The sequence below is a fragment of the Pagrus major genome, chromosome 5 (genome assembly GCF_040436345.1).
Source record: "Pagrus major chromosome 5, Pma_NU_1.0".
In the NCBI taxonomy this organism is placed as follows: domain Eukaryota; kingdom Metazoa; phylum Chordata; class Actinopteri; order Spariformes; family Sparidae; genus Pagrus; species Pagrus major.
The window spans coordinates 7573252-7599735 of NC_133219.1; the positions used below are offsets into that span (position 1 = coordinate 7573252).

Here is a 26484-nt window from a genome sequence, read left to right on the forward strand (position 1 = left end):
GCATAACGTAAAATAATAAAACATAACATAAAATACCACTACATTACATTGCATAACTTAATAAAAGAAAACACAACATAATATAACAATACTACGGAAGCCCTAAAGGGCCATGCATTCATACATTTTATTTCCTCCGTTTTCCCGTGATAACAAGTTAATTTCATTTGTTTTCTCGAGATCTCGAGTTATTATCTCGAAATAACAACTGCCGTTTTCCGGAGATAACGGAATAATTTTCTCAAGATCTCGAGATAACAAAACTTTGTTTTCCCGAGATAACGGGATAATTTTCTCGAGATCTCGAGATAACAAAACTTTGTTTTCCCGAGATAACGATATAATTAATTCGAGATCTCGAGATAATGACTGTGATATGATAGGCCTGAGATTATGGAGACGCCCGGGACCTCGTAGCTGATCAGCTATGTAGTTAACGACGACATCAGACTCACTTAGATTGCGCCGCTGACATAGCTGAAGCCTTGCTAACCATCTTTTTAGATTACGCACACTAATGTGTATATTATCTGTGATAGCAAGGCATAATGCTATTTCAGCCTGTGTCAGGCCTTGATTGAAGAGATATGTGACATGGTGATTGCTATGCTCCTGCTCCTCTGACATTGCTACACTGAATGATGTTTCCTGCAATGATTTAATATACTACACTATCGTTTTGTTTTCTCAAGATCTCGAATTAATTATATCGTTATCTCGAGATAACGAAACTTTGTTTTCCCGAAATAACGATATAATTAATTCGAGATCTTCAAAGTTTTGTTATCTCAAGATCTCGAGAAAATTATCCCGTTATCTCGGGAAAACGGCAGTTGTTATTTCGAGATAATAACTCGAGATCTCAAGAAAACAAATGAAATTAACTCATTATCACGGGAAAACGGAGGAAATAAAATGTATGAATGCATGGCCCTTTAGGGCTTCCATACAATACAATACATAACATAATAAAACATAACATAACACAACAGTACATGACATAACATACCATATTCAAAAGAGAATTTTAGTATTACAGTAGCAGAAAAAAGGCAGATAGTAACACGATATAGATCAGTAGCAATATACAGGCCTACTGATGACAAATAAATCCAAGTGAGAAAGCTATATACATTAAGTTATGTAAATCGCTGTGTGCACAAGCAATAGTGCAGTTTCTGTGTATTTTGAATGTATAGTTTTTTATAGATACATAGTATGTATTCAGAATGCATACTATTCAAGAATATTGAGGAAAAATAGATATAAAATAAATAATATATTAAAAGTGTATGTGATGCATACACATGCATAACTATATGTGAATAAATACTTTTATTGAATCTTAGATAAGTAGAACAACCTACCAAGACAATCTAGGAGAACCCTGAGCTGTTCTACTTTGAGGTGCATCATTATGTCCTCCATCCAGCATTAATGTGAAAGTGGCGGGTCCATGAGCAGGATAAGCTGTCTTGTATATATATTTAAATGAATATAAGATACCACATAATATTTTTAATAGTATAGAGTATATAGAGTGTTGTAGCCAATATATTTGAGGTTGTTCACACACTTAAATATCCAGACAGAAGGAAGAAGGGTAGGTTTAAATATTTGTAGGTGTGTCTCAAGGTGTGAGTGCCATATAAAGTATCTCCAAGCCCTTTCATCTGTTCATACCAAAGCGTCTGTAAGTCAGTTTAGCTAGCTACCACTGCAGTCTCAGTCTCTGTTTATCTCTGGATTATCTCTACAGTATACTGTATACACTGCCAGGACCAGCAATCACTGGAAGCTTCCCTCCTCATCTGTCTTTTCACAAAACATGTCCCGGAGAGGATCAGAGGCAAACAGAGGAAACACCAGTCAGCAAGAGGAATTCAAGGTTGTTATTGTAGGAGACAGGGGTTGTGGGAAAACCTCACTACTCAAGGTTTACACTACAGGAGACTTTCCAGAGGTAAGTACACACTGGCTCACTTGTTTTTTCTGTATGTTCATCCAAAAGTAGGGATGGATTCTGCCTGAAATACACTGTATTGTAAAAACAGAATAAAATGTTTAGAATTCCAACAAACACTAGCAGTCAAGCACTGAGAGAAAATCTCTTTTTTTTCAGGATTATGTCCCATCTGTGTTTGACACAAGTGTTGTAAATTCAAGGTACAGAGGGCAACATTTTCGGCTGCATCTCTATGACACAGCAGGTAAAGTCTCACGCTTCACCTCACACGTCTGAAATCACCTTGTTGAACAGGTAGCCCAAGTCTGCGGGAGGCGTGTGCTGTCATTCCTCAGCAGTGAACACATGAAAGAAACACAATCACATACCATGTTGTCTTTGATCAAAATGATTTTTTTTTAAATACGATTATGTTGGTTAAAATGATTAGAGAGGGGGTTTTTGTTACTATTATTTAATTAAATTTGATTATAATCTACTTGTTTTAGTTTTATGTTTAAAAATGAAGAGCTGTGTTTGATGATAATTTCAAATGGTTTGTTTTGATGTTGTCTAATCAGGTCGAGAGGACTACGATCGCCTGCGGCCTCTCTCCTACAACAGTGTTGATGTGGCACTGATCTGCTACGACATCATGGTTCCTGAAAGCTTTGATAATGTCTTTGTAAAGGTACTTCCAAAACGTGTCTTCAGTGTTTTTCTGGTTGAGGAAGATATCAGGGTCACTTTCTCCTACTCCAATTCATTTTTTTAAGACACAGTATTAAATCTACAAATCACACTTTGAGATGCCCTTTCATCATGCAGACAACAGGCCGCTGGGCACAGACATGTAACAGCACACCTGACTGAAAGAGACAAAGTGTCTCTTTTTAGTATTTTTGTGTCTGTGTATGTGTTTGTGGTACCCTTATTCATTTTTTGTTTTCATACTTTGATGCCTCTGTGGTCATTCTGAGTCTCTTTGTCACTTTTTGTGGTTTTATGTCTTTTTGTAGTACTTGTGTTTCTTTTGTGGCACTCTTGTGTCTCTTTGTGGTACTTTTTAATCTCTTAGTGGCAGTTTTGTCTCCTCGTGCTAGTATGATGTATCTTGTAGTATTTTTGTATCTCTGTGGTGGTTTTGTATGTCTTTGTGGTATTTATGTGTCTCCTTGTGGTAGTTTTATGCCTCTTTTTAGTACTTTGGTGAAGTCATTTTGTGTCTCTTTGTGGTACTTTTTAATCTCTTTATGGTAGGTTTTTTTTTGTTGTCTCTTGATTGTTTCTTGTCTTCGTCTGTGGGTTTAATGCTACTTTGGTGTCGTCATTCTCTGTCCCTTCGTGGTTCTTCTGTGTCTCTTTGTAGTGTGTGCTTGACTTTCACAAAGAAATGTTAACATGCACCTTAAACAAATGCTCTGGCCCAGGGACCTGCTGACACCTTGGGCCCCTGGCCCTGTGCCCCGCAGGCTCAGTCAGGCTTACCACCTTGACCTTTGCAATATAATCATTTTGCAGATTTTGCTTCCCAAAAATGTAACAGTGTTCAATATCTTTTAGTGGTACCCTGAGGTCCACCATTTCTGTGATGGAGTGCCCATCATCCTTGTTGGGTGTAAAGCAGACCTACGAACAGACAAAGTCCTGATGAAGAAGCTCTGGTCATCGGGCCGGAATGCCGTCACATATCTCCAGGTATGAAGCTAATACACTTACCAGGATTAGCTCTGCACTCTTGTGTACATTTACTCTACCTTAGACAAGCAACCACACATTTTGATCAATTTGTGGGAATCAAACACTGACAGGGAGAAGAGGCCAGAAGGAAACTTGATGCTGTGCTGTATGTCGAGTGCTCAGCCAAATACAGGGAAAATGTGGACGACTTATTCAGAGAAGCAACAAAGCGAGCGCTAATGGAGACAAGAGGGCCAGAACAAGTCAGACAGTGTGTGAGTGTGTGTGCTGTGCTCTGATGCATGCTCATGGCTCTGGCTGATTGACTGAAGTGACACCCGTGTCCGGACACATTTCCTGTGTGGTTTTACTTTTGACTTTATTATTTATACAGCATATGCATGATTTTTATTCTTAACTTGCATACACAGTATGTAGCATGGCATGGCTTATATATATAATTCTTGTATATAATTTTCTTTAATTATTTGACTTGACCTTTTAACTTTTAACTTCTTCTGCCATGTGTCATCAAGTCAAATTCCTTTGTACATTGGGCAAATAAAATGACTTTATTTTTTATTTCCCTGGAGTTTCTATACATATACGCCCGGTGGTTGTATGCCTTTGCGCACCAGTCAAGTTGCTGTTCCTGAGATATGTCACTGAATAATGGGCAGAACACTTTTTTTTGCAAAATATTATGATATCACGGAGAAGTTGACCTTTGACTTTTTGGGGTATAAAATGTCATAACTTCATGGTTTTATCCTATGAGACATTTGTGTAATGTTTTATCAAAATTAGGATATGAATTGTTGAGTCATGGCCAAAAATGTTTTTTCTGAGGTCAGTGACCAAATTATAATTGGTTCATCCTTGAATCCAAGTGGACATTTGTGCCAAATTAGAAGAACAGGTTGTACAAAAAACATATCGATAAAAGATTTATATAAAACACCCAAATCATCACAGATGTGTTTTATTCTCAAACAGGCAACAACAACAAAAAATCCTGGTGACTCGTAACAGTAAAAAGCTGCAGCTTCAAGCAAATGTACAATACAGTATTTTCTAAAAATTCACTTTTGAGCTATGCATTGACACACGCAGTGGAAGCTCTCTATACACAGTAAGATACACGGGGTTAAATAAATAAACCACAAAATGAACCAAAGAAAAATGCCTTTGTTTGCATTTTCAAAAAAGGCACATTTGGCAATTCCCTAGTGTCACAGAGTGTGTGAAGTTGACCTGAAGCTACTTAATTTCATTCCTTGTCTAATCTCTTAAAAGCATACCATGCAGCATTTCTCGGTCACTGAACTCACTAATTAAAGGTGGAGAGAGTTGATTGTTTAGTCTCATTCCCAGGTAGTCAGATACAGACGCTTCGGCTTGGCAGGCCACCAAACCAAAGCATCGGTATCTTCCTCCGGAATCGCTGACGCCCAAGAACGGCAAGAAAATGTTTAGACAATAACAAATTACAGGCAGTGGGAAGAGTCCCTGCAAATACATCACACACCTCTAGCAGGTCATAAGTGATGAGTGAGATGGGTTACGTTTGTACTAGTCTACATGTTTTTTTGTTTTTTTTAAATCCTGCAGAGTATACCTTTAAAAAACCACCATCAACACCAGCAGTCTGTGAGATATGAACCTCTAATAGCTCATTGTCTTCTGCTACGTGTCACAGCGATATTATCATCTGGTATTATACATTACATTATACAGTATATAAGGAATACAAGGGTAATAAGGACAAATGTGATATTACCATAATGACCACAGCATTACGTTGATATAAATACAGCAAGTAACAAAATTCAGTTGTCAAAAATCGAACTCTTGTTTGTAACATCGAATAACATTTTTGTACTATTTTTTTGCCGACCAAAAGCCAAATAAAAATGTAGATATTTTTCTCAAATATTTAAAATCCCCCGTTGTGAAAGATTTGGCATCATAACATATTTAGGGGAGAATAATAAGCAATATGATACATGACACAACACGTGAGAGAATAACTGATGATAACAAACTGTCATCCAGCTCTTAATATGTGCACATTTCTTCATTTGAGCTTGTATCAGTGTTACAGTAAAGACAATAAAGAAAAGTAAAGTAAATGGTCAAACCAAAGTAAAACAGTTCAATAATGTACCACAGGATCCTATAATCCACACTTAAACCATGTAGAACCTAAACAATGTGACCACGCTCAAGCCTGTAAACTACGAGTACAAAACAAACCTAACCACAACATATCCAATATGTGCATGCTTTGCAATAATACATTCAACAATACTTCTTAAAGCCAGTAACCGTTTTCATGGATTACAGTGTATCCGAATTGCAAATGTAATGTGACAACGAGCAAATTTCTCAAGATTGATTATAAAGGTGGCAGAGTCCTCTGAAAGACGACAAGTGAGTTTTTGATTCCACCATCAGGCTCATTTTGATTCTCTCTTGCTATAAAAATATGTGCACTGTAGTAACACACTTACTTACAAATACTGCTGAATTTAACGCTAATATATTTGTTTTATTCAATACCTTAACAATCGTTGTCTCAAATCTTAACTGTCATATGCACGGAGATTTTTGCAGGTTATCAAAAATGGGGCAATTAAATAAGGGGCGAGGAAAGTAACAAACGTTTGGCACAACTTATACTGGTAACTACAATCGGAAGTCCAGTCCAGTGGGTATGGGCGTGTGCGTATCCAACAAACCAAAACACAAAGGCCTCGTACTTATATTAAAGGAAGAAACACATCTCCCATCGCTGACTGAAAACTGATCCATTCTGACTGCACCTTGGCCTATAAAAGCAAACTCTCTCTTCACTTGGTTTAGCATATTTTATCATGTGAGTCAATGTTTTTGCATGATTCTCACAGTTTTTGGGTTGTATCCTGATTGAATGCACTTAGTTAAGTCACTTTAGATAAAAGCACCAGCTAGATAAAGTTAATGTAACTTGTTCCATAATTTTGGTTTTAAAGCACACGGATCGTGATTCTAATGTAACTGATATTTCACACGGACAAGTTACATTTTGAATATGAACATCTGCATTGATAATAAAGGCTTGGTAATGCTCCTTACAAAGCCGAAATTAAAGCCAGGCAATCAATGTAACCCACCATGGGGTAGTATTAAGGTCACAGGTGGATGCTGCAGTGGTGGTGAGTTATATGGTAGGCCTATACCTCCATCAGCAAAGCAGAATAAACTGTGAGTTGTGTAAACTACATATGGGAAAGCCCGGACAGAGCAGCACCACAATTTGTCTTCCTGAGTCAAAAACAGACTTTTAAATTAATTTACTCATTTTTTTCGTTTTGTTCTGATGAGGATCTTCCTCAGGTCAACAATTCCACACACAGAAGTCCTGTCCTGTTTTTAACAGATAAAGAAACAACATATTTTTCATTGTTCGTGGCTATTTACCTTCATAAAAAAAGTGGGTATCCCTTAAATTTTTCATTACAAACACCCGAGTGCAGATATGAAGTCCTCAAACTAGAAATAGACAACTTTTTGGCTTTAACGTATCATTCTGAAGTAGATACAGATTGCACAGTGTAACGGCTGCAGAAAAATGACACCATAAAACTCTCTCTCAATATGCTATGCTAGTCTGCCTAGTGGGGCAGATGTTTCCTGCAAAAATGCATCAGAGCCATTGTTTTCCCTAGTCACTATCTTCTGAACACCTGGAATAACTGTGGAAACTCTACAGTGCAAAAGAAAAAGAATGGACAGAGATTCACTTGATGGAGAGTGTTCTGGTGTTGTGTCAAAGTCTGTTCCCCCCGCTGATGTGTTCCCTCTTGCAAGGACCACTCAAGACGGTTCAAAACCAGTTCCATTCTTTCTACTACATCAGTCAGTAACAAAACCCTCCTACTTATTAATACAACCACCTGTTTTACTCTGCCTTTTCATAGCACTGAGATCAGGGTTTCTAGGTCAAATTAGGGTTAGGGTTAGTACAGTACTTTGTCCAGCCAGACCGCAAGTGATAGCCAAGTGCTCACGCTGTGTTTGCGACAGCGACGGCAACAGTAATACCACAGGGAAAGTTGAAAAGTTGTCTATTTCCGCTTCAAGTGGCTTTACTCCTAAAATGCAAACTGTTGCACTATAATACGCATTAAACAAGCCACTAAACTGTAAGCGCCTAAGAGCAAAAGATTTTCCTGTAAGTTAAAGGTAAAAGTACTTCACTGACATACTGTATGATATGTAGAAGTTTGTGAACATGCATTATCCAAAGATGGACTGAGTATAAACCTTTCAGCGTTCAACAGATGAAGCTAGCAATAAAAAAAAGCATCTACGCACAGTTCATGAACATAAAAAATAAAGCTTTTATAATAGATTTCCCAATAAAAGCAATGTTGAATGTCCACTGCTGTTGTACACTAACTGCCTCTAATCAAGGGAAGTGGACAGCAGCCTTCAGGTCTTCATTCTCAGCCCTGTGGTCCAGCTGGTTCTGGAGCCGAATGACCTGCTCCAGCTCTCGGATCTGTCGGTCCGTTTTGTGACTAACCAGTGTGCGGTAAAAGTGGACGGCAAACACAATAAAAACGATCCCAAACGGCACCATGATGCAGGTGGAAGCAATGGCCGCGGCCTCACCGGAACTGATGGTGCCGTTGTTTTCGGTGTTGCTTTTGAGGGGTAAGAACTTCACCCAGCACAGGAGCATCACCTCCGTCAGGAAGAGCAGGGTGCCGATGACTGTGGAGAACGCCCAGGCCAGTTCTATGTGGTGGTGCATGCGTTCGTGGGGAGACTCGTTGACAGAGTTGAGGTTGTGAACGTTGCTGACAGCCTCAAGATTAGGGAGGATGCAGGTGCTGATCATGAGGGCAAAGAGGTGGACTGCAACCAGGATTGTGGTACAGGCACTGAAGGCTATCAGCAGCCCCGGAGGATACGTGTGATCCGGCTCCAGCTGAACCTCCACCATGGCAACCTGGGAAAACCAAGCAAAAAAAATGTCAGTATTTGCAACATACATTAGGAGAGGAAATGTCTGTATTAATCTTAAAGGGGCTCTGTGGTACTTCTGTGTTCAGGTCATTAGTTCATGTTAACAGTCTCCATTTCTAAACTAACATTTGCTACTGTTGCTCTCTGTTAGCGGAGCGGAGAGAGGCACTGAGACGAGGCATAAAGTCAAACCCTTTGGACTGTCACTTAAAATCCGACCCGAGTCCCTCACAAAGAAATCTACAGTCCAGCAACATTAAACAACTACAACAAATTGACCACGGGCTTGTATAGACAACTCAGAGGGATGGGGAAGGTCTATTTTTCCCATTACAATAATTAAAAGGGATTAATACATGTTAATTTATATAAACTGTTACATAGAAGAACCCCTTTAATATAACTCTTGGGTAGTCATGGGTTTGAACGTGAGCATGTTGAACCCATCGAAAGATAGATATACAGACACATAGATAGTTTTCATTATCGATCTTCTGATCTGATGATTTGTTATGATTAATCACATAATTAATGAGTTAATTACATGTATAAAATATAAAAAATGCTCCCATAGCCTAAAGTGACATCTTTGAACTGCTGAATTTGTCCGACAAACAGTCCAAAACCCAAAGACTCTTCATCTACTGTCATAGATAGCAAAGAAAACCAGCAAATCCTCACATTTAGGATGCTGGAACCAGCAAACGTTTGACAATTCTGCTTGAAAAATGACTGAAACTTTATACCAAATATCAAACATTGTTGTCATTTGTACATTTGTACATTACATTTGTACAGTACATTTTCTTTCGATCAGCTGATTGATTAATCGACTAGTCCATGCAGCTCTCTGTATATACATCAAATCATATGCAACCAAAAATAAATCTTCTCATATACGGTCTCTTCTTCTAAATCAAGAACTTGTAGGCCAACGTTAAATTAAGGTGTTATTATAAAAATGTAATGTGAGATGTATTAAGAACAGGACAACTACAACACTGTAACCATTGCTTACATACACATTAGAAGCTACATCTAAATAAATCCCCATTATCATGCATATAAAGGTTTTCTTAAAACAGTTAGGCCTACATAAATATAGGTATATATCTGTTCATTAACATTTTTATAATTTCAATGAACAGCCTATGTTTTACAAAGCATCATAACTTTTTTGGAATCAGGATTGGAAATATAGGACACCGGTGTTGATGTGTAGCCCCCGCTGAGGGAACATTAAAGGAGACATGGTGGAGATGCTCCAGCGGTGCGATGCGGTCTACTTGTTGCGGCGGAAGTTTAGCGGTGTGTGGGCGAAGCGAGCCCTCTGAAGTTTGCATTCACTGTTTTATCCTCTTGCTCCGTTATTACTGCTCGGTCACGTGCAGCTCGTGCAAAATCAAACGGTGACTAACTCTGACCTTCTCGTGTTCACGTCCGCAGGTCACTACACTGTCCCGACGGTTATAAAAGGGTCATTCATGTTGACTATAAGAGCACAGGAGGCGTCACCCGGCCTGTAAAGTGTCGCTGCAGCCTCTCTAAACAATCATCTGCGTCACGTATGTATCTGCGCTTCATGCCGATGGCCTATAGTCGAGTTTGCATTAATGCAGGAAACACTGAGCTCACTGTAAGAGGAACCAGGGGAGGTCAAATATTAACTTACCATCGCGAATCCGGACAACAGAGCTGAAGTTCGGCTGGTGGCTTTTAACTTGGCTCGACTCAAGTACAGTTTTCTCCATGACAGAGCCTGCATGGAGTGCTCGTTCAAACTCATTCCGGCAGCTGCTCCAAGTTACCACTTCTTTCTTTTAGTATCTCTTAAGTACTAGTTCAGCAGCCTACAAACCGGATGGATTCACAGGAAGGCACTCGGTGAAGAAGAGCGATGAAAAGCGGACGCAGGAAATGTGGTTTCAACGAGGCGCTCGTCCAACACCAGACACACAGAGAGAGAGAGAGAGAGATCAAACTGAGTCCAAACTTTCCTTCAACAGCTGACTTGCTGTCAGACTCTTTGAGGAAACACAACAAGATACCCACAATCCAATGCTCGCCACATGCGCTGCAGCAGACCGCCTGCAGGGGGCAGTAACACACGTTTATCATGATGCTGGTTTCCTGTACGGATGTGTGTTCATCTCTTCAACAAACACACACATGGTGCCATCTGTCAGGTTTTTTAGTGGCTCATTGATGGAATCTGAGGAGTCTGAGCAATTAAACAAAATTCTTCATGAATCTGTGATGATGATGTCTGTCTTTATTTTAAACAGTCATTCAAGTTTCTTATAATTTATCCCTGAGCTACCATCTATAAAGAAATGGTTATACAATACTGTATATTTATCTATACCACAATAGTAACACGATTCATTATTATTATATATTTTTCTCTTTTTACATTTCTGAAGTGTATTAATTACCCAGACTTACTATTCATAACTGTCTTCACACTGCAGTAGATCTGATAGATGTGTACTTATTTGACTACAATTTTGAGGCACGTGCTTTACTTATGTATAGTTACTATAAGAAATGAAACTTTATGCTTTCACTCCACTGCAATTTGGTGGTGAGTATTGTACCTTTGAGTATACAACATTTCTATGCTTAAGCACTTTTTTACTTACTTTTAGAAAATATAAATTAACTAATAATAAATGATGTATTTCTAAATGCTAAGCATCACAGATGTGTATGTGACGTAGCTGAAAACTTTACCACCTGCAGTATTAGTGATACTTACACATTAATGCTTCACTTATTATAATCCAGTGATATGTTTACTTTTGGTAGGCTACTAAGTATATTTTAATGCTCATACTTTGACTTAAAGGTGCACTATGTAGTTTTTGGGAAATAAATTTTAATCAGAACAGTCTACGTTTTCATGACTGAATAAACTGAATAATCAAACTGACCTTAAAGGACAACACAGTTTCATACTGTTTTACTTTGTTTATATTTGGCGGACCCTGCTTCCTTTCTAGCTTCAAACAGTATTCTGGGGACCTTATTTTCCTCTGAGAACAGCTTGTTTATTCAGTTATGGAAAAAAATAACTCTTGCAGGCCTCTGTGTAAGTTCACACTTCTGACAACCGGATACAAGAGAATGAACACAGGACGCGTGATAGAAGTCCTACACCACCCGAGGGCAGACAAGGACAAAACATCTTAGCGAGAATCAGATATTGAGAGGTGATTTTTTTTATTTTATTTTAAAGAGAATAGACTAAGGAAATGCAATCAAAAGACAGACTGTCTTTTATGTGTGCTTTTCTGTGTGTTTATTTTGCAAACATGAATGCGTACATGTGCTTCTTTGGTGCAAACTCTTCTCAATGCAAATTTAAAGTATGTGTATAGGGAAAGTCGTTTTGTTTGCCAGGGTACATTCTTCACAGAAGATCCGGAAGAGAACCAGAATCACCAGTAAGGTGCTCTGATGTTCTGTGAAATCCTGATTGTGAGCACACTGATGACTGACCTCACATGAATAAAGTTGAAGATTTGGAAGGGACACATGAATCAGTCAAAATCTTAATTTGAAGCCTTGCTATCAGCAGAGGGAATTCTAGGATCTGAAGGGGTCATAGCAAAATGAATGGCACCCTCAAAAACAAATAGAGTGTAGCTGTAAGAGAGCATGCATGCATTACTCAACCTACATTACATAAAATAAACAAGTAGCCTATGGTTAATCATAATTTGACAAATTCATATTTGAATTTGAATAATTCTCCTTAACTTTTATGTCAGCTTTAATCGTCTTCCTCGACATGCTGGTCGTACAACTGAATTCTGTTTATAAAAAAATATGTTTCACAGCACATTGTTTCCCATTAACTAAGTCTTGGTACTACTGGATGACGCCAAAGTTAGAGCGTTTCAAACTATAAACATAATGGCTTCGAATGATTCATGATTCATTACATCATCATCATTATATCACACAGTCCAGTTCTGAGTAAGCCAGTGACACATTGCTTGTTGTGCTGGCTCCGTGAAGCAATGAAGCAATAATTCTGATCATTTATCAGATATACAGTGTGAGTATGGCAACTGTAAATACTTCATGATATATATCATTTATATATATATAATTTATAGGTTTGGATAAGTAGTCCCTGTCATGAACAGTGTCATCATAGGCTAACATCTGGTAGCACATATTGTGAAATTTATGATGAGACTGTGACTCATAATCATCAGTGGATACCTGAAATATTACAGATACCTGTACCTTTGTCTGGAAACACCTGCTCACGTGGAATGAGGTCAGGTGACTGATTTAGCCAGTCAAAAATAATTTCACTGTTCGGCCATTAAGCTAACATGTCGAAAATTATGAATAAACCCTGTTAAAAAACATTCTTAAATAAACTAATTTAACAGTGTGTCGCGGTAGTATAAAACCATTAGTAATTTATTAATACGTTCGGATTAAGATGTTAAATAAATGAAATTAATAATTAATAATTTAATCCGTGCCGTCACTCAATGAGTCACACATGCCACAAAAACAAGCAGAAGCAAAGACGGATGTGTGTAGGAGAGAATATTCTTGTGTTAGCTACTTATCTTCATTTCCGGTTAGCATCGATGCTGCGTTCAAGTCACCCGTTGATAACAGATTCCACGTAATTCAATGCTCTCTCAGCGCCAAGTTTTTTTTACATTTGCTTTCCCTTCCTCCTCACTTTACCATTTTCTTACTTTTATACATTCAAAACACGAGAATATCTTTTGTTTGCTGTCTTCTTCGTTTTTCTCGACTATCATTCACTAATCTGAATGTGGGTGCACAGAAAGTTTGTTTTTACGAGCCTTCCGTGGTTCGTGAATACGGCCTAGCTAGCAGCTGCCTGTGTTGGTGTGATGTGGAAGAGGAGGGGGCTGGTGAGCTGAGCTGGAGGCTTGTTCAGCCATGTTAGTTTTCTCTGGTGTTCACGAACGATGAGAGAGAGGAGCCATGGCCTTGTCATTGAGCGGAGACGATGAGGAATATGATTCAGAGTCTGAGCAGGTCAGAGCTCTTATATTTCATTATGTAACATCCCTGTATGCTTGTGTGTTTTTACAAAGTGTAGTGTTTGACAGAAAGCCTTTTGTGAGCGGAATGGTGTTTTTCTTCTTCAGGTTAAGCTTTCACCCGCTCTTCTTCTCTGTGTCTGGACGACTTGAAATGAGAAATGTGTCATTTAAACCTTCTTTTACAGTTAACTGTGTTATATGGATGAATAATTAACCAAATGTACTGTACACAGAGTTACATAGACTCGGGCTGCTTATCAGAATTGATAACCTGACCGTCCCAACACACCGTGTCCTCTCCACCTTGGACACCATCTATTATGTTAGCCACAACTGACCCACTTTGTACTGTCCATCTCTTAATACACAACAGATTCATCTTGTAATGTTACACATTTTTAGCTGCGAACAGAACCTCAGTATTCCTCTTGAATTAGCCAACTTTATACCAGCAAATACTGTGATTCACAACATGTTCACTGACCTCCCACATTTCCTCTTAGAAAATGCTTCCCTTGTGATTAATTTCCTCTCACTTCCTATACTTGATCCTCACCACTCTGCCTTTAAGAAGACTTTAGGCAATATGTTGTTTAGGCAGGGACCGAGGAGGAGGGGGATGGGGAGAGGGAACAATGAAGTTGCTCTCCTTCAGTTGTTTGGGAGTCCAGTTGTTGCCAAACTGGGGTCCAGTGACCCCTTTAAACTCCTAGAGAAATGACATTTTAAGAGTATTTGGTTAAGTTGTTCTGCACCAGAATGAGAAACAAGAAAATACTGGTGCTTTAGGCCAGATGTCACACTCAGTATATTGTCTTATGAAGTTCCTGAGGACAAAGTTTTGATTTGTGAATGTTTTCTCATGGGGCTTATGAAATGTTGCACAAGTCTCCTTTAGACCCTTGGCCCGTACAACGCAGGAGAAATCTGAGACATGCTGACATAAGAGCCAGCGCTTTGTGTTTACACAATGTTTATACCCGCTAATGGTTCATCAGAGAGTGTTGTGACACGTTGTTGAAGACAGTAACTCACTTCGATGTGAACATTTGTACTGTACATGAGCAGCGAATTATCTGCCTTGTGACTTCCTCCCACTGAAGTCCACGCTGAGGCTGAGTCAGAAGAACACGCTGAGAATATGGGCCATGTTTTTGTTCACAGGCCTCAGGAACCAATCCCAAATTCCTGACATATTACTAGACAGAGTTACAGTTAAGACAGACCAGCTGATAGCTTCTTTGTTGATCACTGGCTGGAGGAGCTTTTAAGCTACTATACCAGGGTTCTTACAGTTTAAGAACTTTTCAAGCTATATGGATGTATATATGTATATATATGTATGTATGTATGTATGTATGTGTGTATGTATATATATATATATATATATATATATAGAAAAAATCTAAGACAATATATGTCTCATATCATGATATTTGATTTTTTTTTTCTACCAGCTGTTTAAATTAACATTACTTTTATGTTTTGATAATGATAATTAATGCTTGCTTATTTTGACACATTAGGAGACATCATTTCATTTCAGAAGATTAGAGTTCACATGAGAGCGACTGTGTTGATGAAGCGCCAGATTCGTTGAAAATCAAGCATTTCTCAAGGAATATTTCTGAAATAACAGTTTAAATTAAGCGTTTAAAAACATTAAAAACTTTGTAAGAATGCTGTTATTGTAATCAGTGTAAAATAGCAAGGTAGAGGTCCCTTATGGAGCTGAGCATCCAAAAATTTCACTATATGTTGTACTGTGTATCAGTATCTGACAATGAAACTTGATACAAGATGTTCAGGGAATGGACGAAATGTTAAGTTATGGTCAAAACTTTGCATTGACACTTTAAATAACTTTGACTTTGAGACTCTGCAAACCAGACTTTAAATATTATCTTTAGAAAAACGGCTGTGTCAGACAAGGTCAGGAAAATAATGAGGCGACTGAAATTAAAAAACAGTGTGTGATGTTGTGACAGTCACAACCACCCTGCAGCAGCAGCAGCCCTTCCTTTGATGTACCCCTCCCAAATTTCCACGGCCGTCATTTGGATTTATGAAAAGCTGTCAGATGGCTTATTCCCCATCACGGCTAAATGCTCCATCAGTAACGGCAAGCAACAAACAACCACTTGTGCTGGAATAACATACAGCTTTAAAGAAAATATATCCTTCCAAGTTCACCCTAAGGGGAAATTATAATCAGGACAACATTAAAGGAACAGTTCACCCAAAAATGAAAATTAATTCATTATTTACTTGCCCTCTTGCTGATGGAAAGTCGGGTGAAGTTTCTTAGTCCACGAAACATTCCTGAAGCTTCACAGCAAAAAAGCGTTGCAGCATTCTCCTAAACAACTGAAGTAGATGGGCTGTTGTTTTAAAATGTTATAAAAACACCAGAAAATAACATGATGGCACAACAATGACACAAAATGGCTCCATACAGGTAATCCAATGTAATCCAATCTCCAGAAGACCCAGAGCCCAAATTGATTTGAAAATATGTTATTTACACCCTCGATATGCTGTTGAACTTGTGCACCCACTTCAGATGGGGTGTGCATTAAAGTTTGGAAGCTAAAGTGAAGATATGGGCTTGATAAGTGGTTTGAATAACATCTTTACTAATCAGTTTGGGATCAAAGATGCTGCAAAGCTGTCTTAGTGTGAAGCTCCAGAAATGTTTTGTGAACTACAAAACTTCACCTGAATCAGTCAGTCACCAGTAGACCTCCAATGATAAGTCCAACTGTTGTGCTAATCGATTAATCATTACAGTCATTTTTCGAGGGAAAATATGAAACATTTGTTGGTTCCAGCTTCTTCCATGAAAATGTTTCCTGCTTTACTTTGTCATTTATAATAGTGAATGAAGAATCTCTGGGTTTTGGACTGTTGGTTGGACAAAAGCAAATTTGAAGACATCACTTTGGGCTCTGGGAAATTATGATGAGCAGTTTTCAAAGTTTTTTGACATTTTATATAGAACCCAATCGATTTATCAGTTGTCGGATATTATCGACGTGCCAATATTAAAACTTTATATTTCTTTACAGAACATAATGTAATGAGTAATTTAAAAATGTACGGAAGTTTAATGTTTCAGTGCACTGTTGTCAACAAAGTTTATTGTTTAACTGTGAATTATCCTGTCTGTGTTTGATAACCATATAAGCAACCACATGTTTGCTCCCTAAAATCAATCTGAATATCTAAACTAGACTAAACAATTAATCTTGACAATATTAAGCAGATTAATCAATAATGAAAATAATCATTAGTCAAGCTCTAGTCAACAGGCCCAGAACCGGTTTCTCTTCTTTTTCTAGGTGTGTACACGATTCCAGAACCAGTAGTTATCGTTAGCCTGCAATGTTTTGTTTTTATTTTCAACTAGTTTTACCTGTTTGACCTGTCCAGACCTCTCTAGCATTATTATCTAGGAATGAAAGCAATATAGGCTGAGATGCCATGCAGTAAATCAGTGATGGATTGAGAATAAGTCACATCAGAAAAGTGCTCACAGCCTTACACTAAATCATCACCTCCTCCTGTGAGCTTATTTTTATCCGTCTCTCTTGCAGTCCTTTATTCAAACAGTTGCCACCAGCAAGGCAATCGTGTTGCCAAGGTAACCTCTCCTGCTAGAACAAGAATCGCTGTAATGGTCTGTGATTTGATAATGGTCTGTCTTATGATTTGTTTTATTTTCATGGCGGTTTACAGTTCTGCCATGGCAACAGGGAAGAGACTAAAAAAAATTGTGAGAATTTCTTTTCCCTCACAAATCTGTAAAATGAGCTTAATCAGCAGGTTAGCTTCTCTTTCATTTACTCCCATGAGTCACGGAGATTACATGTACAGTATGTTAATCACCAGGGAAGTCAGAGCTGTGGAGCAGGTTTCACTTTGATTATATAAATGTGTGGTTTCGATCTGGTAACTTCTGCCAAGATTTTGCGCTTATTTGGTCAAAAACTCTGTTAGATGAATAAATTCAACTAACAGATCAATAGATAGTGAAAGTAATCATTTGTTGGCACCCTACAAATATCATGTGTTTCACTTAAAGACTAACAGCATATGTCAGGTGTCCAATAGCTAACTTGTTATTAAACTGTTACAAAAATGCTTAGTGCAGATGTCTTGAAACAATTTTTTATTAGTGTTTTTTTCCATGTGTCGCTATTTGCTAAATGAGATGTAAATAAATCTTAAACATAGAAAACATGTTTGGTCTTGAATTTTCTTTTTCTAGCAGGTAGATTATTGAAAGTGTCCCTTTTGTTTTAATCATCACAACAAATAATCACACAGAAAGTTAGAAAATAATTACAACTAGACATTCTGAAAGGGTTGTATACATTATGACTAAAACAAACAAATACAATCATCAGCATATTGTGTTAATTTGGGATGTCATGATTCTCAGAATCCACAGTTCAATTTGACTTTAAATTTCAAGGTCACAATGCGATTATGTTTTCAATAAAAAAAATCAGCACTGTGCCACTGACAGCCACACCATTATTAGACTATCAAGTCTTGATTTGAACAGATCTTTGGTGTCATGTCATGACAAGTGTCATTACATTTGCAAATTTTACTTCTTATTTGGGAATGTACCTCACTAGGGCTGTATGGTCAAATAAAAAAAATAGAATAATAAGAATGAAGGGAGAATTTTTGTGTGTGTAGCAGCACACGCACACATTGCAATTGTTGTTTTTTACAAGCGACAGACGTGCAACAGTGGAGAGAAAAAATAGAATATTTCAAGAATTGCCGATCCTGCTTTTGATTTCAATCAAATGCTAATCTTTTGATTTTGAATTTTGAATTGTGTCACCTCCAGTGTTGATGCAACATGTCAGGCATACTTTTAATGTCTGTCCTGATGCGCTGCTTCAGCAGCTAAATACAGATGAGCTGACTAATATACAGTTTCAGTTTCACCCATTATCTTGCTTAAAGACCCATGTCAAAATGGCTGACACGTCTGTTGTTTCCAGGTATAAATTTGAAACCCTCCACTGACAGAGTCTTGACTGTGACTGTGTCACTGACTCTCACTGTTTGCCTTCCAGCAGCGTGCGGCCAACCGGCCAAAGCCCAAGATGGGGACAGCGGCAGCGACGCCGGCGCCTGTTAAGCTGCCGTCCAACCGCAGCTCATCCGGAGCCAGGCGGAGAAGGACACGCTGCAGAAAGTGTGAGGCGTGCCTCCGGACCGAGTGTGGAGAGTGTCACTTCTGCAAGGACATGAAGAAGTTTGGAGGGCCGGGGCGCATGAAGCAGTCATGCATTATGAGACAGTGTATAGCGGTGAGTTACTTATACATTGGAATATGTGTTTTTTACATAAAGATGCCTGCATGTTCTTGATATTTTGTTCTAAATCCGTGCAGCCGGTCCTGCCCCACACGGCGGTGTGTGTGGTGTGTAAAGAGGCAGGGAAAGAGGACACACTGGAGGAGGAGGAGGACAAGTTCAACTTCATGCTGATGGAGTGCTCCATCTGCAATGAGATCGTCCACCCCAACTGTCTCAAGGTACAGAGGGCCAGGCTGGGAACAGTCAAACAGCTCCACCTTAGTCGAGTCATACACTCAGTGATTCATTTCTGTTAAAGTAGTGTGCCAGGAATCCCAGGACATCTTAACATGATGTGAGTGACTCAGACATTGTTACTGTAGTCACTGAAGGTAATTTGATGTGGAATTGGGGTTGTTTATGTAACACACTCATCGCTCTTACATGTGGAGTTTTTATGGCTCAAGTGTGACACCATCATGTTTTGGGATTTTACTCCCACCACATGCTCAATAAAACAGGGATCACTAATTAAAAGCATTTGCCGAACGACCAAAAACTTCACTTATAGCCTGAGAAGGATGCGAGAGAGTAAACCTTAGTAGTTGCAGTGCTAAAAGCATTTTGTGAGGTAAAGGCAAAACAAATGTAAAGCAGCACACACCCTGTTTGTAATTTTTATGTCAGAAACACAGCAGGTCGTTGCCAGCACACGCTTGGTCAAACCAGTTTTTCAGACAAGCCTTGTCTAGTTGTTTTGCAGCTGGCAACAACAAGGTATTATATCTAGTTGTTTCAGTTTTATACATAACACAACAAGTTAGACGTCGCAGCTATTCAGAAGTGTATTTAAGCTCCTCGAGTAGGAGTTCTAAACTCTACTTCCCTTTTCTATTTAATGCATGAAGCAAGACTCTGCATGTTAACAGCTGAGGTTAAACTGCGCTGACCTGCCCAACAAGTACACGTCACAACAGTCACTTTCACTTCCCTTGTCTTGTTTGTGTTAAACAAATTGTACATCTGACTCTAGTAAAGCTTGTTGTTCTCGTCAAAGTGCGGCTCATTTTTCTCGTTGGTTTATCAGGTGAGCGATGCCTCAGGAGTGGTGAACGATGAACTCCCTAACTGCTGGGAATGTCCCAAATGCAACCACGCTGGGAAAAGTGGAAAAGTGAGTACAAATATGTGTGAGTCACAGGGTTTAGATTATGTAACAGCTAAGAGTGTGTTGGAAGTGTTATCACAATTATTGCGAAAGATTTCTTAGATTTTCTGTTACTCATAGATAACCAAATTCACTTTCTTAAATTCTGTATTGCACTAAGTGTTTTCAGTTAATGTGTTTTGATCAGCTTGCCACTTCCTGTTTATGCTTTCCTCATTTGTGAAAGTCATTCACATGTGACTGTCTGTAGGAGAAGCAGGAAACCACTGGTACACTGTGTGTTGTGTTTTGGTCAAAGAGAGGAGTTTATGGAGCCTTGTAGCGCAGTTGGTTTACCCTTGTGTGATAGGCTAAAGGTATAAAGTTGTCTCGCACCTTTTGTCCCCTCTGGTATTGAAGCAAAAAAGGGGTCCAGGGTTCAAGTATGCCTCCAACCTCCCTGGCTCTCTGCTGAGGGAACAGAAGCCTGTGAAGGAGGAGGGGGACGCTTCTTCTGCAGCCAAGAGGAGGCCGGACAGAGAGGAGACACCCAGGTACAGACCAGAGGAGTCTCTGCACCGACAGCCACCACTGCTCTCCCCCTGCAACCTGCCCCGGCCCAGGCCTGAGGACAAACTGAGGAAGAAGAGGAAGCTGTTTGATGATGATGATGATGAGGATCTTGGTGTGAGAAAGAAGGTGTATATCATTCACACATTTTAGATGCAAGTGTTTGGGTGTGATTCCTCTTTTACCAGAACAAAGTAATAGAAGTAACTCTCATACTATTTGTTCTTGCAGGAACGGTCAGATGATCCTTATTTTTCCAAACTTCTGCACCAAATCAAAACAGAAGAGGACGATGAAGATGCATACGAGGAGCATAATGAAGAAGGAAGGGAGCCTCACTTCCGGAGTGCTCTAGAGAGGAAAGGGCGTTTTGGAGACGCTGAAGAAGACGGGGATGACAAGGACTCTAAGACCGAACTTTTGAATCCCTTCATTAAAACTCCTGTTGGTGACAGTGATCAGTCTCTCTGCAGCTCTCCGCAGGCCGGCCCCAGCAGCGAGGGCGGAAGTGAGACTCAAGAAAAAGGTCCACGTCCAAAAGCTCGCCGTAAGCGACGTTTACCTAATAGAGAGCTGAGCCGAGAGCTGAGCAAAGCACTGAACCAGGAAATCCAGAAGACAGACGACTGCCCGGCCAACGAGAACCGCCAACCACTCAAGGTGGAGCCAGAAACAGAAAACGAGGAACCCAAGAGGTTGTTCCGCAACGGCAGTGAACTCGCGGACCAGAGGCCCCACCTCAAGACCAAAGAGATGAACGGGACCCCCTGGGAGCTGCGCCACTTCTACCCGAGTCAGATCACTCCACTGGGCTTCAACAGGAGCACTCCAACCAACCGGCCGGTGCCCCCACACTCCCCACCCAAGTGTGTCCAAATGGAGCGACACGTCATCCGGCCCCCTCCGATAAGCCCGCCTCCTGACAGACTGCCTCTCAAAGATGGCAAAACACACGTCATACAGCGCGAGGTCTGGATGAAGGTCTTTGGCTATCTCACACACCAGGAGCTGTGTGTCTGCATGAGAGTGTGCAAGACGTGGAACAGATGGTAAATGCACAGCGTACACTTAAAATGGCATGTTTACATTTTTATGTTCAACATCACAGATTCTGCATGGGAAGAAAACTCAAATGTTACTGCACAAATTGCACAAATCTTTTAAGTGTAACATGCAACACAAATCTTTCTTTCTGACATCCAGGTGTTGTGATAAGAGACTATGGACAAAGATCGATCTGAACCGCTGCACCTCCATCAGCCCACTCATGCTAAGCGGGATTATCCGCCGACAGCCAGTTACCCTGGACCTCAGTTGGACCAACATTTCCAAGAAACAATTAAGCTGGCTTATTAACAGATTGCCAGGTACATGACTATGACCGATTCTTGATCTACTGACAAGTTTAGTTTCACTTAGTCTGTGTCAGTATTTTAAAATGCTGCTTTGTCTTTCAGGTCTGCGAGTGTTAAAGTTATCGGGGTGTTCTTGGGCTGCTGTATCTGCACTCTGCACCTCCAGCTGCCCTCTGCTGCGCACACTGGATGTCCAGTGGGTGGAGGGACTCAAAGACGCACAGATGAGAGACCTTCTCTCTCCTCCTACAGACAACAGACCAGGTAAATCATTGTCACAGCTTTTGGACGCAGACCACCCCAATGCACTGTGATGCCTTGTGTGTTGCTATTGACAAAATACAAAAGCTGATCTGTGATGTTCTCCACTGACAGGTCAACTGGATAACCGCTGCAAGTTGCGAAACGTGGAGGACCTGCGACTGGCAGGGCTTGACATCACTGACACGTCTTTACGTCTCATCAGTCGGCAGATGCCTCTGCTGTCCAATCTGGACCTGAGCTACTGCAACCATATCAACGACCAGTCAGTCAACCTGCTGACAGCAGCAGGGACCACAACCAGGGACTCACTCACAGAAATCAACCTGTCAGGTGAGAACTGGGACCAGAGGAACAGCAGTGTAGAAATACACTGGGGCGGCTGAGTGGCTAGAACTGAAAGTCAGTTTTTCAGGGATCCAGATTTATTTGTCCAAGGAGCCAGATGCCATGTAGTTTTAAAAAAGGCCAGGTAGTGTGCATTAAGTCCTTAGTAATCCAGGCAGTCTGGAACACATAATGAGTAGAACAGAATAAAAGTCAAGTAGGTGTATTAAAAGAGAACAAAAGGTTGGGGAGGTGCCTGGGTCAAACGAATGTTATGTGTTTTTGTCCTCAAATTTGTGAACATTAACAATTTGAAAAAGCCACAAAGCACTACATGTATCTTAATTAACATGTAGCATAAAAAGAAAGGGTTGCACAAAATACACCTTTTTCAGACAATTTGACTGTAAAAGTAAAAAATAGTGTTGTTATAATACTGGAATTTCTTAGTTTGGTAAAATACTTATACTATCTATATTTAATACCTTTTTCAATATTTCAAGAAAAAATTGGAAAAACACTGAGTGCATCAGATTTTTATTAAAAGATAAATGTAACAAGGGTATATCATCATGACGAGGTACCACTTTTCTTTACTTGGCTAACGGAGTGACAGCAGAGTGTGTAAACATTAAATATCACACTTTTTTCTTCTTCTTTTTTTAAAATTGCCTTGCTGTGTGTGTCAAAATCACTGATAAGAAACATTAACAGTGAGTTTGTTATGTCCAACTAAACCATTAGAGGTGACCATGACCCAGCATGCGAGGTTACAGGACCCTTTAAACACTTATAATTGAATTGTGCCATCCTGCTGTGCTTTCCCAATGTGACATGTCATAGCGTTTTCTGTCTGAATGGCTTTTGCTGTTTCACAGACTGAGCTTAAATTGCTGCCACAGGTAACTAATTAACTATTTGAAGGCAGTGCCTATTTAGTCATACTGGACACTACTTGATACAGATATTATAAGCGGAGTTATCCACGAACACACATCCCATCTGTTCATTACCAGGTTATAGAGAAAGTGGATGGAGTATTTGTACATGAATGCAAACTAGGTGTGTCACAGCTCTTTTTAATAATTTGAGTGATGGTGAATGATCCAAGAAATAACTTATTTTAACACTTGTGGCATAAGGAGGAGAAATTTTACATATCTATATATCATGCAACCTCTCTTGAATGCATTGTTGTTAAAGGTGTGTCATTGTAAATAGGTTGTAAATGAATTGAGTCTGCCCACTGGAGCCGGTTTCAGCAGACCCCAGAGGACAGAGTTAGATGTTTGCTACATAATTAGCATCCAACTTGCAAAATCTACACGAACTGTGAGACTTTTTCTTTTTTTTTTTCAGTACTTTAATTTTTGTTAATTTCCATTACAGAAAAATCACACACACACACAAGAACATAAATGATAAGATGTGGATTGTCCCGTCCCCACAAAACCTATTTATTCCTGTGACATACTCTAATCTTTATATTCCTGTTAATGTAAACGTCGTAAATTTCTCCCATTTCTCTTATTTCTCTCGACATTGTTCCTCTTAAGCTCTTACTACTACTTACTCTCCACTATGAGTTAACTGTTATAATTTATTTAATTCACAACTTTCAGCCATTCATTTTGCGTTGGAGGTTCTGTCTGACATTCAGCAAATATCCATATGAACATTTCCTCCAAACCTTACAACTTTTAAATAAAAATAATAATAATTAAGCTTTTAGTGTAATAAAGAATCTAATGACTTCTCTCCAAATATGACTGATTTGTTCTCCAGATGTGCAACCATTTATCTTCTGAAATGTTCTTTTTCCCAGGGATCTCGTACATTTCTTGTGGTTATGCATCAAGACAAGAGGAGGAAATTAAATTTCTGTGAATTCTCTATGCACTTCCCTTTTTAAATATCAAATCTGTGAAAGATTTTTGTTCTCTCTGTTTTCCCCCAGTTTGTAACCGGGTCACAGACCATTCCCTAAACTTTTTCAAGCGCTGTGGAAGCATCTGTCAGATCGACCTTCGCTTCTGTAAGCAGGTGACGAAGACGGCCTGCGAGCGGTTCATCGCAGAGATGTCTGTGAGCGTACCGTTCAGACTGAAAGAGGAAAAACTGCTTCAGAAGTCAAGCTAGTTCCTAACAGGACAGACAACATTTAACAGACTCTCTTTGCACTTAATGGAACTTTTTCTTTTTAAACTGGTCCTGTTATAAGTCTTTCAATCAGTGTCACAGTAAACAAATGGACGGATGCAGATCATTCACTGGACAAATAAAAACAGGACATATCATGCATGTAATTGTGTTCAGATTGTACTTTTATAAAGACGTGCTTGTAATTGGCTGTTGGGTTGTTTATTTTTATTCTTTAAATATCTGAAAACACAGTATTTTTATACAAGCATCATTTCATGAGTTTACAGTGTCTCAGGAGCTAAATGTCACCGCGTGTGGCGTGTCAACTGAACATTGTCTCCTTCCTCATTTTGCCTTCATGCAACAGTGTCCTCTATGTGCCAAAACCTGTATTTGACATGAATATAACTCTAGTTTCAGGCAAAAAAAAATATGTACAGTAATAAATATCCGACTAAATGATCAGAAGTACTTCCTGAATATTTAGAATGTATCTCAAGAATGACACAAATAGTTTCCTGTTACGCCATCATGTTTTCCCTTACCTTCATACTCTTATGATTTGTTGAATGTTGTGTTCGACGGGGTTTTCGCCAACATTTCAACAGTAACTTATTGATTTTTGTTTTTTATTACAGTTTGTATTTATTCATTTATTCAGTAACTTGACATTGATGTCTCAGAGCTTGCAAATAATTTATCATGGGTTGTTTGAGCCTGTTGCTGCATCCAGTTATTTTGTGTGGTTTAACACACAAACTCCAGTGGCAGGAAGTTGACAGTCATTGCAGATGTGCGACTGACGACTCGCTTGACACTTAATATGATGCAGTCAGCCTCACACATCTGGTGCTGCATACAGGTTCAAATAACGAACACAGTGAATGACTTTTGCAAATAACTCATTTGCATAATATGTTTAAATAATAACTCCATACAGTAGGTGTTGTGTGTATTTGGGGGTGTGTTGTGCTGTAATCGATCACCTCAGGTGAATGTGATAATGTTTATATTTGTAAATTCAAAAACTAAGTGCTAATATGCATTAAAAGAATTTCATTTGTACCATCGCTGAGTCGTGTTTTCATTGACGTATTGTCATGGAAAGGAAACAATTAAACAGGTTGGTTTGTTCTTTGAAGTACATGTCAGATGTAGTCGTGGTCCCCAATTTTGTCTTTTTGTTACACCTCATCACACAGTATTAACTCAGGGCGCACATGGAAGTGAATTATAGCCATGCTAGCAGCATTATCAATGTCAGTCAGCCCACTTTTCCTCCTGAGTTAAATATAACAACGACAATGATTGTTTTGTTCAGACATTAATCGTGGCCCATAGAGAATGGATCCACTGATTTTCCCTGTTGTGCCACTGTGAGGTTGATATTTCAAATTCTTTGTCATTCACAAATACAGTGAAGCAGTTGTCAGGAATTAAAGATACAATGTGTAAGAATTCTGCATGAAAATGTTAAAAAAAATGATGAGATCTTTTCTTATATATGTTATTTTATTGCATTGTTTACTAACATTATCCCAAATGTTTCAAAACAATGTTTAAACCCAAAGACATCCACAAGTTTACTCATGGTAACGGTGTGTTTCACTTGGTCACCCGTAGCTACTTCCAGGAGTGGGAAGTCGGTGAACGAGACTAAACTTGACGT

At 39.2% G+C, this 26484-nt stretch overlaps 3 protein-coding genes across 4 annotated transcripts; 2 read left to right on the forward strand and 1 right to left on the reverse strand.

Moving 5' to 3' along the window:
• The first annotated feature begins 1828 nt into the window (after positions 1-1828).
• On the forward strand, positions 1829-3924 carry LOC140995463 (rho-related GTP-binding protein RhoF-like). The gene is made up of 5 exons (XM_073465463.1): positions 1829-1963; positions 2123-2210; positions 2527-2636; positions 3509-3643; positions 3757-3924. The coding sequence occupies exons 1-5, from the start codon at positions 1829-1831 to the stop codon at positions 3922-3924; spliced, it is 636 nt and encodes a 211-aa protein (XP_073321564.1).
• A 667-nt stretch (positions 3925-4591) lies between these two features.
• Positions 4592-10660, reverse strand: LOC140996344 (calcium release-activated calcium channel protein 1-like). Its single transcript, XM_073466718.1, has 2 exons — positions 10314-10660; positions 4592-8624 (listed from the first exon to the last, which is right to left on the reverse strand). Exons 1-2 carry the CDS (start codon positions 10425-10427, stop codon positions 8079-8081), a joined length of 660 nt encoding a protein of 219 aa, XP_073322819.1. The 5' UTR covers positions 10428-10660; the 3' UTR covers positions 4592-8078.
• A 2915-nt stretch (positions 10661-13575) lies between these two features.
• On the forward strand, positions 13576-25885 carry kdm2ba (lysine (K)-specific demethylase 2Ba). Of its 2 annotated transcripts, none has more exons than XM_073466862.1 (10): positions 13576-13681; positions 18789-19025; positions 19109-19252; positions 20101-20187; positions 20572-20859; positions 20962-21779; positions 21934-22097; positions 22188-22349; positions 22461-22679; positions 24631-25885. In XM_073466862.1, exons 1-10 carry the CDS (start codon positions 13628-13630, stop codon positions 24810-24812), a joined length of 2355 nt encoding a protein of 784 aa, XP_073322963.1. In that variant the 5' UTR covers positions 13576-13627; the 3' UTR covers positions 24813-25885. The 2 variants fall into 2 exon arrangements, with proteins under 2 accessions (XP_073322963.1, XP_073322964.1); XM_073466863.1 differs by having other exon boundaries at positions 20581-20859.
• Positions 25886-26484: the final 599 nt, after the last annotated feature.

Bases quoted from the DNA above. Each gene is read 5' to 3' on its own strand.
- kdm2ba (XM_073466862.1), top strand. From the start codon at position 13,628: ATGGCCTTGTCATTGAGCGGAGACGATGAGGAATATGATTCAGAGTCT. The intron at 19,026-19,108 runs GTGAGTTACTTA...AAATCCGTGCAG, and splicing joins TTATGAGACAGTGTATAGCG to CCGGTCCTGCCCCACACGGC. The intron at 20,860-20,961 runs GTGTATATCATT...TTGTTCTTGCAG, and splicing joins ATCTTGGTGTGAGAAAGAAG to GAACGGTCAGATGATCCTTA.
- LOC140995463 (XM_073465463.1), top strand. From the start codon at position 1,829: ATGTCCCGGAGAGGATCAGAGGCAAACAGAGGAAACACCAGTCAGCAA. The intron at 1,964-2,122 runs GTAAGTACACAC...CTTTTTTTTCAG, and splicing joins CTACAGGAGACTTTCCAGAG to GATTATGTCCCATCTGTGTT. The intron at 2,637-3,508 runs GTACTTCCAAAA...AATATCTTTTAG, and splicing joins TTGATAATGTCTTTGTAAAG to TGGTACCCTGAGGTCCACCA.
- LOC140996344 (XM_073466718.1), bottom strand. From the start codon at position 10,427: ATGAGTTTGAACGAGCACTCCATGCAGGCTCTGTCATGGAGAAAACTG. The intron at 8,625-10,313 runs GTAAGTTAATAT...TGGTTTTCCCAG, and splicing joins TGTTGTCCGGATTCGCGATG to GTTGCCATGGTGGAGGTTCA.